The 16,562-nt window shown below is 45.2% G+C and overlaps 1 protein-coding gene across 1 annotated transcript in view; it reads left to right on the top strand.

Moving 5' to 3' along the window:
- LOC110500845 (galactose-3-O-sulfotransferase 3) overlaps window positions 1-14,573 on the top strand; it is a 32,566-nt gene extending 17,993 nt beyond the window's left edge. Inside the window, exons 2-3 of the mRNA XM_021578376.2 lie at window positions 10,376-10,472; window positions 10,934-14,573. Of these exons, the coding sequence (XP_021434051.2) occupies window positions 10,390-10,472; window positions 10,934-12,269 (1,419 nt within the window). The 5' untranslated portion in view covers window positions 10,376-10,389 and the 3' untranslated portion in view covers window positions 12,270-14,573. The remainder of the gene's footprint in view (window positions 1-10,375; window positions 10,473-10,933) is intronic.
- The last annotated feature ends 1,989 nt before the right edge of the window (window positions 14,574-16,562 follow it).

Here is a 16,562-nt window from a genome sequence, read left to right on the forward strand (position 1 = left end):
GGGGTCGACGTATGACGTCAGGACAAGACGCCGTCAGCATCGACTATAAGCATCTGCCATTGGGCCGGAGGGAGTTGAGAGTTAGCTAGCGTGAAGGTCTGCTCATTACTTCATTAAGGCTAGCCTCAAATAACTTTTATGTCGGTCACGCTAGATGTGTGTTGTTCGTTTCACGGTGTGTTTGACGTACTTTGACTCCACTGTCTGACAATGATTGGTGTAGAATTATTGTCAAAGAAAATAGAGGGCTGGAGGAATAAAAAGGGAGAGAGAGAGAGAGAGAAAATAAGATAGAGGGAGGGAGAGATCGAGAGAGAAAAGGAAAGGAAAGAAAAGAGAGAGAAGCAACAGAGAAATGAAGAGAAACTGACCGTTTGAATTCCTTCACGTCACAAATGACTGTGACGTTAGTGAAAGACACTGATGTAAACAGCTCTAACGTGGACAAATAACTCTCTGCCCTTTTTCTAAGACTAAACTGATCACATAATGGATGGCAAGGCTTTATTTACGACTCCGTAACAAAAGAGATTGTCGCAAAATCTTTTTTTTAGGTCAAAACACACAAAGACAGAGACAGACACAGACTCTGGCCATACTAGAAAGGAGCCGTGTTTAATTAAAAAGGCCTGATTGAGTTCCACAGCGATTGGCACAGATATGACAGCACAGGAGGCTGACACCCGGCACCCACTACACGACTATGATTTAGTAGTAGTAGTCTGTGTGTGTGTGTGTGTGTGTGTGTGTGTGTGTGTGTGTGTGTGTGTGTGTGTGTGTGTGTGTGTGTGACCAGAATCTGGGGCTCACTGACAGAGAGCCACTTAAATCCCTTTCTTATTAACTCTCCATGACACCTGATCCACCACGCGGGGTGGCTCACCCATAGACACACACCACACACCACACACACACTCACTGCTTAAACCCACGGCTCATCTTACCGCTGCAAAATGGTGTGTGTGTGTGTGTGTGTGTGTGTGTGTGTGTGTGTGTGTGTGTGTGTGTGTGTGTGTGTGTGTGTGTGTGTGTATGTGTGCGTGTGCATCTGTGTGCCTTTGGGCCCTTTGTCTCTGCTGTTATCTGGGCGATATCTCATCAGTCTGGTATTAGTCTGTCTGTCTGTGGCACTAAATGAAACATATGTCTTGGTAAGTACACTCGTGCTCTTCAATGGAGGTCAATGGGGCCATATTGTAACTATATAGCAATCTGCTAGGGCTATATTCTGGACATACAGTACATTGTAATAGTATGGGCAACGTAGATCTAGTGGTGGTATGAGCGGCCATTTTGGGGAATTCAGAACACATGGATTAACACCCCTACACTAGCAACAAGTGCCAATGCATCCTTAGTGACCACAGTGGGTCAATACCTTGGTTTAACCTCCCATCCGAAGGACAGTTAAAGCTTGGAGGAAACTAGAACTTTCTTTCTCAACCCTAGCCCTGGGGACCCAAAGGGATTAAGGCCACCACACGTATATATATCGGGTGGCCAAGGAGGAAGAAGGAGAAGGGGAGCAAAGTGAAAATGACACGGCTTGGGAACACCTCTTGGAGCCTGTGGTCTGAAAGGGGAAGACTGGGTGAAAGCATGAAGAGGTTTTTTTAGGGCCTTCATTTTTGTGGAACCCAGCAGGAAAGTATCCTGAAGGCATAGAGTCAGGTGAAGAGAGAGTGGGAATTGTCATGTTATCAAACTTTGGTTTTTCTTTGCATATATAATTATGCATAGTTACACCCTTCTATTAATATGCGTTGTGTTTCTCTTTGCTTTTCAAGTCTTGTGCTCTCACTCTCTTCGGAACCAGAAGCTGAAATGGAGAAAGCCAAAAACTCCAGTTGAAATGTCATGCTGTTGTCCGATGAGAGATAGAGATAAGAGTGTGCATAGTGTAATTATAGATCAGAGGCCATACGTTTCGGAGTTGTAAACCTAATCACTAACTGTGAATGTTAATCATGTTTTTTAAATGTTTTATTATCATTGTTTGTTCATTTATAAGTAATTTCCAAGTTAATTTAATGTTGAACAGTATGGAGTTAAATGTTCAAAATGGGGGACTGATGAGTTCTGACTCTAAACTTGAAATATTGTTAATTATCAGGTATCCTATGGAAATATTGAGTGCCATAGTCTGGTTTCTACACCAGAAGTTAATGGTTATGTAAGGGTAAGTAACAACACATCCGCCACGCTGATCCTCAACACAATGGGCCACTCAGGGGTGCGTGCTCAGTCCCCTTCTGTACTCCCTGTTTACTCATGACTGCATGGCCCGGCACGACTCCAACACCATCATCAAGTTTGCTGATGACACAACAGTGGCAGGCCTGATCACCAACAACGATGAGACATCCTACAGGGAGGAGGTCTGAGACCTGGCCGTGTGGTGCCAGGACAACAACCTTTCCCTCAATGTGATCAAGACGGGAGATGATTGTGGACTACAGGAAAAGGAGGACCGAGCACACCCCCATTCTCATCGACGGGGCTGCAGCGGAGCGGGATGAGAGCTTCAAGTTCCTTGGTGTCCACATCACCAACAAACTATCATGGTCCAAACACACTAAGACAGTTGTGAAGAGGTTACGACAAAGCTTATTCCCCTTCAGGAGACTGAAAAGATTTGGCATGGGTCCTCTGATCCTCAAAAGGTTATACAGCTGCTCCATCGAGAGCAACTGCTCGGACTCTGACCGCAAGGCACTACAGAGGGCCGTGTACATCACTTGGGCCAAGCTTTCTGCCATCTAGGACCTCTTACCAGGCGGTGTCAGAGGAAGGCCCAAAGAATTGGTAAAGTGTAACGGGGTGAGTGACTGGTTGCCGGGAAGTCAGGCGCAGGAGAGCAGAGAAGGGTGATAACAGGAGAACTTTAATACACACCCTGGCCCAAAGGCACAGGCGAGGCAGCACAAAGCACAACCACGGTAACATGAACCGGATTAATGAAAAACAAACAAACCTAGGTTTGAAACAAACCTAGCGCAAACCAGCCTGTAGCGTAAAATCCTACACAAAGAACAATTCCACACACAGACATGGTTTCACGTCCTGACGTAGGTCAGGGCGTGACTAGGGAATGTTCTTGTTTATTATTTCTATGTGTAGTCTAGTTTTTGTATTTCTATGTTGGCCCGGTATGGTTCCCAATCAGAGGCAGCTAGCTGTCTATTGTTGTCTCTGATTGGGGATCATATTTAGGCAGCCTTTTTTCCCACCTATTGTTTGTGGGATCTTGTTTTTGTATTGTTGCTTTTGAGCCCAACAAGGCTGTACGTTCGGCGGAAGTCGTGACATAAAGTCTCCAGCCACCCTAGTCATGGACTGTTCTCTCTGCTACCACAAGGCAAACGTTACCGTAGCGCCAAGTCTAGGTCCAAAAGACATCTTAACAGCTTCTACCCCCAAGCCATAAGACTCCTAAACAGCTAATCAAAGGGCTACCCAGACCCCTCTTTTACGCTGCTGCTACTCTTTGTTTATTATTTATACATAGTCACTTTAACAATACCTACATGTGCATATCACCTCAATTACCTCAACTAACCGGTGTCCCCGCACTTTGACTCTGTACCGGTACCCCCTGTATATCGCCTCACTTTTATTATTTTACCGCTGCTGTTCATTTATTTGTTACTTTCATTTTCTATTTTTTGACTTATCTATTTTTTACTTAACACATTTTAAAATAAAACTTCTTGAAGCATTGTTGTTAAGGGCTTGTAAGTAAGCATTTCACTGTAAGGTTGTATTCGGCGTATGTGACCAATACAATTTGATTTGATTTGACATGGTGGAGGCAATTAAGCTTGGAATGTACTGAGTAAAGGAAAAGCAATCGCATGTCGGAAAGCACTGATGGAAAGATGTAGTTTAGTGAGGAAGGAAGACAAGGTCAGGTCACATTAAGGGAGAAGTACTTACCTTCCTGCCTCGCAATAAACATGTATTGTTCAAAGGGAAGGAGGATGTTCCGCCAAACATTTGGCTATATACACTATCGCCGGGGGAAACATGTCTTTGTGTGGGTTGCACCAACATGGATTAACTCTTAAACTGGGTTGAATCAAGGTTTATCTATTAATCTTGTTGCACCAAATGTTTAAACCTAGTTTTAAATTAATCATAGTTAAATTAAATGTTTCCTTTAATCTAAATGTAGTTTTCACTTTAAACCTAGATACATTTTAAGGCTGTTGCTCACTGAATTCTTGTTAAAAATATAAACTTAGATTGGAGATTAACTAGAAACTGCCACTTGAGGTGGTTTCACTGATAAAATGGCAGCATAACTACTGTTGAGAGACCAAAATGACAGAGTTCCTCAGAGAATAATTAGAGACAGGTTTAATCCTGTTTTTATGATAAAGATGCATTTTCAAGGAGGTACCGCTTCTCCAAGGACTCGGTAATGCACCTGGAAAGCATGGGAGTGATAGAAACGCGGCTGCACCGCCACTACTTTAGCTCTTGGTGACCCTACGGTTCTACGCAACTGGATGTTATCCAGATGATGGATGAGGATCTTTTTGGACTCCACAAGTCAACCAACCGTCTACAGGATTGTAGTCAGGATGTCCAATGTTATTGCCAGTCTGAAATCGAATCAACTGTTATTGGTCACATACACATGGTTAGCAGATGTTATTACGAGTGTAGCGAAATGCTTGTGCTTCTAGTTCCGACAGTGCAGTAATATCTAACAGTAATCTAAAAATTCCACAACAACTACCTAATGCACACAAATCTTAGTAAAGGGATGGAATAAGAATATGTACATATAAATATATGGATGAGCAATGACCGCATAGGCAAGATGCAATAGATGGTATAAAATACAGTATATACATATGAGATGAGGAATACAAGATATGTAAACATTATTAAAGTGGCATTATTAAAGTGACTAGTGATCCATTTATTAAAGTGGCTAGAACTGAGTCAGTATGTTGGCAGCAGCCCATCAATGTTAGTGATGGCTGTTTAACAGTCTGATGGCCTTGAGATAGAAGCTGTTTTTCAGTCTCTCGGTCCCATCTTTGATGCACCTGTACTGACCTCGCCTTCTGGATGGTAGCGGGATGAACAGGCAGTGGCTCGGGTTGATGTCCTTGATGATCCTTTTGGCCTTCCTGTGAGAACGGGTGCTGTAGGTGTCATGGAGGGTGGGTAGTTTGCCTCCGGTGATGCATTGTGCAGACAACACCACCCTCTGGAGAGCCTTGCAGTTGTGGGCGGTGCAGTTGCCGTACCAGGCAGTGATAAAGCCCGACAGGATGCTCTCAATTGTGCATCTGTATAAGTTTGTGGGTTTTAGGTGACAAGCCACATTTCTTCAGCCTCCTGAGGTTGAAGAGGCGCTGCTCCCTCTGCTGTTTCCTGAAGTCCACGATCATCTCCTTTGTTTTGTAGACGTTGAGTGAGAGGTTATTTTCCTGACACCACACTCCGAGGGCCCTCACCTCCTCCCTGTAGGCTGTCTCGTCTGCAAACTTGATGATTGAGTTGGAGACGTGCATGGTCACGCAGTCATGGGTGAACAGGGAGTACAGGAGCGGGCTGAGCACGCACCCTTGTGGGGCCCCAGTGTTGAGGATCAGCGAAGTGGAGATGTTGTTTCCTACCTTCACCACCTGGGGGCGGCCCATCAGGAAGTCGAGGAACCAATTGCACAGGGCGGGGTTGAGACCCAGGGGCTCAAGCTTAATGATGAGCTTGGAAGGTACTATTGTGTTGAATGCTGAGCTGTAGTCAATGAACAGCATTCTTACATAGGTGTTCTTCTTGCTCTTGTCTAGATGGGATAGGGCAGTGTGCAGTGTGATGGCGATTGCATCGTCTGTGGACCTTTTGGAGCGGTATGCAAATTGAAGTGGGACTGGAGTGGCAAGTAAGGTGGAGTTGATATGATCCTCGACTAGTCTCGCAAAGCACTTCATGATGACAGAAGTGAGTGCTACGGGGCGATAGTCATTTAGTTCAGTTACCTTTGCCTTCTCGGGTACAGGAACAATGGTGGCCATCTTGAAGCATGTGGGGAAAGCAGACTGGGATAGGGAGAGGTTGAATATGTCTATAAACACACCAGCCAACTGGTCTGCGCGTGCTCTGAGGACACGGCTAGGGATGCCATCTGGGCCGGCAGCCTTGAGAGGGTTAACTCGTTTAAATGTTTTACTCATGTCGGCCACGGAGAAGGAGAGCCCACAGTTTGTCTGGAAGCAAGACGTCGGTGTCCGTGACATGGCTGGTTTTATTTTTGTAGTCCATGAATGCCTGTAGACCCTGCCACATACTGTCTGAGCCGTTGAATTGTGACTCCACTTTGTCCCTATACCGACATTTCGCTTGTTTGATTGCCTTGCTGAGGGAATAACTACACTGTTTGTATTCGGCCATATTCCCAGTCATCTTTCCTTGGTTAAATGCGGTGGTTCGCGCGGATAGATGGCGGGAGGGCGGGGGAGGGCCTTGTATGCATCGCAGAAGTTAGAGTAGCAGTGATCCAGTGTATTGCCCGCACGAGTGCTACAATAAATCAATATGATAGAATTTAGGTAGCCTTGCTCTCAAAGGCTACCTAAATTGCTTTGTTAATATCCCCAGCTACAATAAATGCAGCTTCGGGATATATGATTTCTAGTACATAAGGTTCAAGCCTACAGAGGAAACAGCAGCTGGATTTTACAGGAGAGCTAGATTCCCAGGTGTACTAGGGGCAATGGACTGCACACACATTCCTATTCCCAACCCTGGTGGTGAGAATGGAGAACTCTTCTGTAATCGTAAAGGTTACTGCTTCGTCAACGTGCAGGCTGTCTGTGATGTCCAAGGTCAGCTCACCAACATCGTAACTAGATGGCCAGGATCCATCCATGACAGCAGAATCTATGACAATAGTGGTCTGTGTGCAATTCTGCAAAGGGGGCCATATGAAGGCCACCTACTGGGTGACAATGGATATGCCTGTTGTGGGTAACTTATGACTCTCCCTTTAAACCCTCAGTCACCTGAAGAGAGAGAATACAACACCTCTCATATCCTGGCAAGAGGTCACATAAAGAGAGTTTTTGGAGTGTGGAAAAAAAGATTTCCCCTGCCTAAAGGAGGGCCTCCGCACGAAGATGGACACTACACTGACAATCATTATTGCAGTGGCGGTACTGTATAACTTTGGCAAGAGACAAGAAGACGAGCTACCTGAGGAGGCTGAGGAGGACCTACCTGAGGAGAATGCAGAAGATGGCCAGGTGCAACATGCTGCCAATGCAAATGGGAATGCTGTGAGGAGAACCTTGATTGAGAACCATTTTGCAGCCTTAGGTGTGTATAATGTAACATTGGTAACAAAGCAATATTATATTTTCATTGGCACATACAAATCCTAATTAGGCTAAATCTATTATTAAGACTTTGTTATTCTCAATACCATACAGGGTGGAACTGGAAGCACCAGAACACAAGAGTGGGGACAAGACTGGAGGATACCAAATTGTTTGGGAAATCATTGTTTTAAATAATTGCTTAAATAAATAAAAATATCAGCATTCTTTGCACAGTGGGCATTTGTTTCCCTGAAGGAGTTTCTGTTTCTGAATTTGCAGTAGCTCTTTTTGTAAATTCAGGGCCTCAATCTGCAGTAGATTATTCTCTCTCTCCAGCTCTATGACATCAATAGGAGCTTGGTTCATGTCAGTGCTGGGGCGTTTGCTTGGCCTGTTTGGTGTTTTTTCTGCTGGTTCAAGATCCAGGCACTGCTGTTTCTCCGTGGCACAGGGTCTCAGCTCAACTAAAGGAAAGGAAAGAAAGAAAATGACCTCGTTATTAGTAGGCTATTTACGTGCCCGTTTTGTACAACAATTGAATTGGGGCTTATGATGTGTCCAGCCTTGGTACGAATTATAATGTTATGCAACATGCTGTAACGGGGCTGATAACTGTAACAATGTAGTGAAGTAGCATTAACGTTAGTTTTAACGTGCGTAATAGTCATTGACATTTACCAGTTATTTATGCTTACTAAATATTGGTGGGTCGAGTTGTCCGTCGTCATCATAGGGGTTAAGGAGGGGAAGGAGGGGAGGGGAGGGGAAACTGAGGAGGGGAAACTGCTGGGGAATCATCTTGCATATCTTCTGGGAGAGAGGATCAATTCCCTTGGACCGAGGCCCCCCTCCGGTCTGAAATAGCCCCCGCCTCTCGTCTGCCGCATCCTTTTTGGCTTTGTCTTTTAAGTTTTTCCAGCACGCCTTCATCCGATTTGGGTCTCTCTTCTCTTTAATCCGTGTCGATCCATTAAATCTGTCCTTCTCTTTGACAGTCTTGTTGTCTGTCTTTTTATCCTCCAGTACTTTTCTAAATTCCTCCATCAGAGCCAACAATAGTTTTTTTTCAGAAGCAGAGACATTTGAACCTCTTTGACGTGTCATGATCAGGTGGCTTGCAGACAAATAATAAATGCCTAAATAAGTAATAACAATAATAAATTATATTTTATGCTAGCTAGCATGGTTTATAAACTAGCTAGCTACAGTAGCTAACGTTAGCTAACGAATGAGTTTTCTGTCTAGTACTGGCTAAATAACAGATTTTATTTCAAATCAGCCAACCCATGAGAACCTTTCACGTTGGAGATGCAGTAGTTCTAACGTTACATTGTTATTATTTTATCAAGGAACAGCAATTTTGTAGCCTAATTTGTCAAGTAGGCTAGCTACTTCGCTTCAACTCACGAAATACCTCATATATTGGTGTAACATGTCACTAATCATAGTTTAAAACCTTTGATCATAGATTTACTGATCCAGATTTAAAACTAAGTGGTGCAACACATCTCTGATGAATTATTAACCTAGATGTACAAAACCTAGATTAGCTCTAATCCTAGATGAATTTAAACCATGTTGGTGCAACCCACCCTTTGTCTTATGCAGCTGTGTGACCCAATGGGTGAATAAACTTGGTTTGAGCTTTACTAATCGTCTGTGAGCTTTTATAAGGTTCCGTTAGAACCTAACACCCCTTACACTAGCGACAAGTGCCACAGTGACCACAGTGGGTCAAGACCTCGGATGAACCTCCCATCCGAAGGACAATTAGAGCCTGGAGTAGACTAGAGCTGTCTTTCTCAACCCTGGCCCTTGGGTCCCAAAGGGATGTTCATTTCCGTTTGTTGCCCTAGCACCACCAACACACTTGATTCCACTAATCAACTCATTATCAAGCTTCTCAAATAGAAATGTGTTAGATGCTAGGGCATAAACAAAAATGTGCACCCGTTTGGGTCTCCAGGCCCAGGGTTGAGAACTGCTGGAAAGTAGTTGTGGAAATGTGGTTTCAATGTCGGTGAGTAACCCGACCTGTCGAGGAATGGGATAGTGTAATCAAGAGGCGACATTGGCAGGAGGCCATTATTATGCAGGAGGAGAGGAGGTTGGCTTGGAATCTTGAGGTGAGGTGACATAGGCAACCTGGAAGCTGTCACTGTGTACCACTCTCACTCACTCTATTCCATTGAATGAGAACATGTTCTAATGTTCTACATTTTTATTCTATCTGCAGGGTGTGCTTTTTTTAACCCAATTTCGTGGTATCCAATTGGTAGTTACAGTCTTGTCCCAAACGGACTTGGGAGAAGTGTAGGTCAAGAGTCACGCGTCCCCCCGAAACACAACCCAGCCAAGCCGCACTGCTTCTTGACACAATGCCCGCTTAACCCGGAACCCAGCCGCACCGATGTGTCGGAGGAAAGTGTCCGCGTGCATTGCGCACTGGCCCGCCACAGGAGCCACTAGTGCGCGATGGGACAAGAACATCCCTGCCGGCCAAACCCTCCCCTAACCCGGACGACGCTGGGCCAATTGTGCACCGCCCCGTGGGTCTCCCGATCACGGGCGGCTGCGACAGAGCCTGGACTCGAACCAGGATCTCTAGCGGCACATCCCTGCTAGCACAGTGCCTTAGACCACTGCACCACTTGGGAGGCCATCAACAGGGTCTGCTTACAGTAATGTACGCATCTTGATGAGTCCTAAGAGGAATGAGCTAATGGATACTCAGTATTCTAGCTAGGTACATCCAGTCCACTGCCTATTATGAATATTCAAAGAGTCTAATGAGAAGAACCCGATGCCACTATCATTCAAATGGGACAAAAGTCAAGTCACTAGCTCTTGCTTATGGATGCGGCCAATTATACGTTGAATAAATCTCCCTCTTTCGCTCCTTTGGTTTTGCATACACAGTACGTTTCCCCTTTCTATCGCTCTCCCTTTCTCACCTACTTATCTCTGTATCTCCCTTTTTACTTATTCCCATTTTCTCTGTCCCTCCCTCCTCTCGCTCTCCTTTTTCTCTCCCTCAGTGAAGTGGCGGATCATGTCTCAGAAGAAGATATTTCTGGTCTTTGTGGCAATCAGTACCGTCAGCCTACTGCTGCACCATGGGGGCCATTTCAGCTGGTAAGACACACACACACGCACGCACACACATAATTTGTTACAGGAAATAATCAATGCCACCTGCTCAGGTTAGCATAGGGCTAAATGTGCCAGGTAATGCAATGGGAACAGCTAACATGTAGCGTCAATGATTTTAATTGGCTGATGAGCACTTAAACCTTTTCTATTGTTTGCAAGTATGGCCCGCCTTCTTTCACAGAATACAATAATAATCATTGTCACAGTCCCTGTACCTCTAGTCTGGCATCAATCACTGTCAACAGATTTAATCCATAACATACAGCATTGAATCTAGTGACCGTCAACCCACACCCAATCATGTGTATTAAAGACAAGGAAAATATATAATTATGCTAACCATTGTGTTAATCAGTCAAAACTGAATGGGAACTTTATTCCTCATTACACAGAGATTGAGCTGCAAATCCCGTATTAAAAGCCCCCCCCCCCTTCTCATCTAGGACGATGGAAGCCTTTCACCTCGGCTGTCCGTCACTACGCACCCACCTGTCCTCCTCTCTCAAGCCCAAACACACCAACGTGGCCTTCCTCAAGACGCACAAGACGGCCAGCACCACCATGCAGAATCTGCTCTTCCGCTTCGCAGAGCGCAACAACCTGACAGTAGCGCTCCCTGTGCAGGCCTGCGGACACCAGTTCTGCTACCCGCGCACCTTCAACGCCCACCTCGTCCACCCGCACACACTGCCACCCAACGTGGTCACCAGCCACATGCGCTTCAACCGTGCCGAGATGCAGCGCCTCATGCCTAATGATACCATCTACGTGACCATACTTCGAGAACCAGGGTCCATGTTTGAATCGTTGTTCAGTTACTATAACCAGTACTGTCAGAGTTTTAAGAGAGTTCCCAATGGGTCCCTGGAGGCATTTCTGGACGAGCCGTGGCGGTACTACCGTCCGGACGAAAAGGACTCCATGTACGCCCGTAACACGCTGACCTTTGACCTAGGTGGGGACAAGGACCGTCCGGCGGCAGACGCAACAGCGTACGCCCGGGCCTTTGTGGCCGAGACAGAACGCGTCTTCTCCCTGGTGATGATCGCCGAGTACTTTGACGAGTCGCTAGTCCTCCTCCGTCACCTTCTCTCCTGGGATCTGGAAGACGTGCTCTACGTCAAGCTGAACATGCGAATGTCCGGCTCCAAGCACAGCCTCTCGCCAGGCCTCCCCTTCAAGATCCGCGCCTGGAACGCCTTGGATGCACGCCTCTATGATCACTTCAACGCCTCCCTGTGGCGCCAGCTGACTGCCCTGGGCCCGGCGTGCGTGGCCAGGGAGGTGCGGTTGCTCCGCAGGGCCCAGGAAAGGCTTGTGAGGGGCTGCTTTGGAGGACGGCTTCCCCAGCTCCGCTCTGCTGCCCAGATCAAGAACAAGGAGCTGCGGCCGTGGCAGCCCAGTGCAAAGGTGGACATCGTGGGCTACGACCTGCCGACCAACACCAACGCCACGTGGCCCGGAAGTCTGGCCCACGAGCTGTGTCTGAAGCTCATCATGCCAGAGGTCCAGTACACCAGGGTCCTGCTTCGATCGCAGTCGCTACGCTACAGACGCAGCTACCCGCTCCGCTCCCCTCAGCCCCAGCCGCAGCAGCCCGTACGGTCGGTCCTGCCACGCCACCAACAGGTGGGGATACAGCAGATACACCGGGAGGCCCTTCCTCCAGGACTTGGTCCCGCCTCTAGCCCCACAGCCACCTCTCAACCTGCAGGGACCCAGAGCAGGGCCACCAGGGTGGGGCTAAGGCCCTCGGGCCCCCAGAGGCAGACGCCATAACTTAAGACTGCAGCACCAGCCTTGAATATAGACAGACTGAATACAGCCAGACTAAATACAGGCATGCAGACAGACAGACAGACTGTCCTCCAGACTTCAGCCATTTGTCCCCAGGGACTGTATCAGGGGGTTCTGGAGGAGATAGGGAGAGGGGGGGACACCCCCAGATTGGGGCTGGAGATTGGGGTAGGACCCCATCATTATGGGCACAGGCAGAGCACTCTCATTAATTACAAACTCTGTATGGAACAATAAAGAACTGTTACTCTCGCTTTATCTCTCTCACTCTCTAATGCCACCCCCACCCCCTCCCAAACCTTGAGAAGATCTTGATGATGACAGTGAGAGGGTCAGCGCTCCGGGTCCGTGTCCAACCCTCTAAGCCTTCTCCAGAGAGGAAAACCATCCAGTCCTGGGCCTCTCACCCAATGACTTTACCCCCTCCCACTGAGTGTTAGGCCCCAGGACAGGTCAAATGTCAAAAGTTAGGCCAGTGGTCCTTAGACTGACCCCCCGCCCCCCCCCCACACACACACACACTCGCAGCCCTTACACCAACTCTCTCCCTCCTGCCCACCCTGCTTTAGAACATTTCTCTCTGCTTCTCCGACCCCAGCTCATCTCTCTCTCCCCTCCACCAGCAACTGAACTAGACCATGGCGGCTGCTGCTGACAAATGGGATGTTTTTAGATATGGGAATTGTGTGTGTGTGTGAAAGCGTTTTTCCTATGTATTTTATTTATCTGGGGCGTTATCGCAATAAAGTTTTATGTAAAGGTAGGGATCTTATAACCACAAGACACACACACACACCGGACTCAACCCGTTGTTGGTTCTGCAAGCCTGCTAAAAGACATGATGAGTGAGAGCTACAGTGTTTGAATATTTAATTATGTATTCTTAATGAGGCTCTCTTTGGAGAGACCTTCCACTTGGGTTACACACACACACACACACACACACACACACACACACACACACACACACACACACACACACACACACACACACACACACACACACACACACACACACACACACACACACACACACACACACACACACACAGCAATGTGGAACTTGCCAAAGCAGCTTACTTATCCGAAGCAAAGCATAAGGAGGAAATAACTACGAAACTGGGGGAAAGCAGTAGAAGAAGAGAGAGTCTGGGTCCTGTTCATTTGGACACACTGTGGAAAACATTTTAAAACATTTTGCAATGGGAATTCGAAAAATATGTGTTTCTTCTTCGACAACTCCATATACTATTTATTCCCTTCCTGTTTCAGTCCTTGGTCTCCCATTTGGTGCCTAATGAACATGGCCCTGGTGTGGTGGCTGTCATGTGGAGGTGTTTTGCCACTCGTTTCATTATGTGGTACATTTTTTATGCAGTTGGTTGTTCATGTTTAACCTAAATGGTATGCTTCGACCTGGGTGTCCTTGACGGTGTGTGTGTGTGTGTGTGTGTGTGTGTGTGTGTCTGTGTGTGTGTGTGTGTGTGTGTGTGTGTGTGTGTGTGTGTGTGTGTGTGTGTTTGTGTTTCTGAGTATATATTATTTATTCTCTTCATCACTGGAAAAAAACAGTCTGTTTATGTTTACCTTCAATGTATATTTCCGATTTTGGAACAGGACATTGTATTGTGGACCAAATCACTAATGGCAATACACACTGTGCTGTACATGGCATGTTCTGATGAATAAAATGTAAATTTCTACATAGGCCAACCACAAAAGCTACTCAGACAGCACCAAGTGTAATCACTGAGGCATGAATTTTATTGTGTTTTAAGTGCTTCATAATGCTCTAGTGTGCATCCCAAATAACAGCCTATTCCCTACATTGTGTATTATTTGTAGTGCACTATGTAGGGAATAGGGTGCCATTTCAGTTCTAGTCTAGTGGAAAGAGGACAGGGTAGAAAGATAACTTTCCGAAGAGCCCTTGACCCGTGAAATCCTCCATGTTTGACTGCTGTTCATTTTTTAAAGTGCTCTTTGATTGTACTTTATTTTTCATCCCAAATGTCACCCTTTAAATAGGGAATAGGTTGCCATTTGGGACACAAGGTATCAAATCTAGGCTGGTTTCTCGGTTTTTAGAAACATAACTAACACAGAATGGTGGTTGTGTCACCTACAAGTCAGTGTTAGCAAGCCTTTTTAGGAATGCTAGAATTAAGCAATAAGGCCCGAGGGGGTGTGGTATATGGCCAATATACCATGGCTAAGGGCTGTTCTAAAGCACGATGCAACGCGGAGTGCCTGGACACAGCCCTTAGCCGTGGTATATTGGCCATATGTCACAAACCCCCGAGGTGCCTTATTGCTATTATAAACTGGTTACCAACATAATTAGAGCAGTAAAAATAAATGTTTTGTCATACCTGTGGTATACGGTCTGAAATACCACAGCTATCAGCCAATCAGAATTCAGGGCTCGAACCAACCAGTTTAGAATAGCTATTTTACTATTGTACATCTTGTCACTTTATTTGTTAAACTCTCTTTTAGAACAACGTGGAACAAAAGTGTTCTTTTAGAATGAACCGTGTTCTGTTTTTAGAGTGTCTTTCTCAACAAATTGTGTCTTTGTTAAGAGAAAGTGTCAATGTGACACAAAATGATGCGCTTGATCTTTTTTCCGTGACTATATTTCCAATGACATTGTTTCTCTTTCCATGGCATTAATTCATTCTCGTACGATATTTATTGATGTATTTGAACTGAAAGGGGGGCTCTGATCATACAGAAGTAAGGTGAAGTTTCCCTTAGACGCGTATCTGGGGACAGTTTAGCATTTTCTCTGCTAATGGTTAAGGATAGGATTGGGGAGGGGGAGCTGATCCTAGATCTGTACCTAAGGGAAACTTTACCTAGATCATACAGCTAGAGACAATCAGAGCTAGATGTCCCAAAGCTTTGTACTGAGGGATGATGGGGGAAAAGCAAACCCTTAAAAGTAGAATGATTCAAATCAATGTTGTTTGTTGTCATTTTTCATTTTACATGGGGTATCGGTTTTTAATTACTTTAATTGATAAGCCATTATAAATGGTTATACATTGTTTAGAAATGTTTGTAGATGTTTATAAATGGTTATAAATGCTGAAATATGCATTAATAATAGTAAACACTAGTTGTAGTTTTATAAGACTTATTAATGAAAGCTATTACATGAAAATACACATGTACATCATTAAGAAGATACATATGTATACAACAAGAAGGGATTCAAATCCCCAAGAGTCTCAAGCTGCCATGAAGCAGCCTAATATGCAAATACACAAATATCTTTCTCTTTTTTCAATGGGAAAAAACCGATGCAAATCAAACGTGTTTGATGTTTACTATGATTACAGCAATCAGCTGTCCCCCTTGCCAATGTTTTATTATTACCGCTGTTGTTGTCATGGTTTTATCACAAGCTGAAGTGGTGAAGCTGTGTGTGTGTGTGTGTGTGTGTGTGTGTGTGTGTGTGTGTGTGTGTGTGTGTGTGTGTGTGTGTGTGTGTGTGTGTGTGTGTGTGTGTGTGTGTGTGTGTGTGTGTGTGTGTGTGTGTCTGCCTGGCTGACTGCACTGCTCAGATCTGTGTCACTTCAAACGGACGACAAAGCCACTCTCTGCCAGAGCTCTAATGAGACGCTAATTGAAAGGAGCCGGTGAACATCCATCTGCATCCCAAATGGCAGCCTATTCCCTACTATAGGGAATAGGGTGACATTTGGAACGCAGTCACAATCTCATTCAACCGCCCCCCTAATCAAGACAGTTCCATAATTATTGGCACCCTTGATGAAGATGAGCGAAAAAATAATGTATAAAATAAGTAATTCAAATACTGAGTTATATTGTATGATCTAATAAATGTGAACATTATATTATTTTATACTAATACAATTGCTCAGAGAAAGATATTTGTATGACTTGATTGGCACCCATAATGATTATTGTAAATAAAATCTAACAAAATAAAATCTGGATTAACATTCTACTTTTTTAAATTCATCTCAGTTTAAGGAACTGTATTGTGGCCTTCCATGGCTTCCTGTTTCACTGGGGTATAAAAATTAGGTAACACACATGTACAATCCCTTTGTCACACATCACTGTGGCAAAAGTCAAAGAGCTCACAAACAAAAAAAGACAAATGGTTGTTGACCTTCGTAAAACAGGCAATGGGTACAAAAAAATAGCAAAAATATCCGAAATATACCATTTACCACTATTAGGGCAACAACTAAGAAGTTTAAACACACTGGAACAGTGGTGTACTTGCCTGGTATTGGT

This window comes from Oncorhynchus mykiss, chromosome 21 (genome assembly GCF_013265735.2).
Source record: "Oncorhynchus mykiss isolate Arlee chromosome 21, USDA_OmykA_1.1, whole genome shotgun sequence".
Lineage (NCBI taxonomy): Eukaryota > Metazoa > Chordata > Actinopteri > Salmoniformes > Salmonidae > Oncorhynchus > Oncorhynchus mykiss.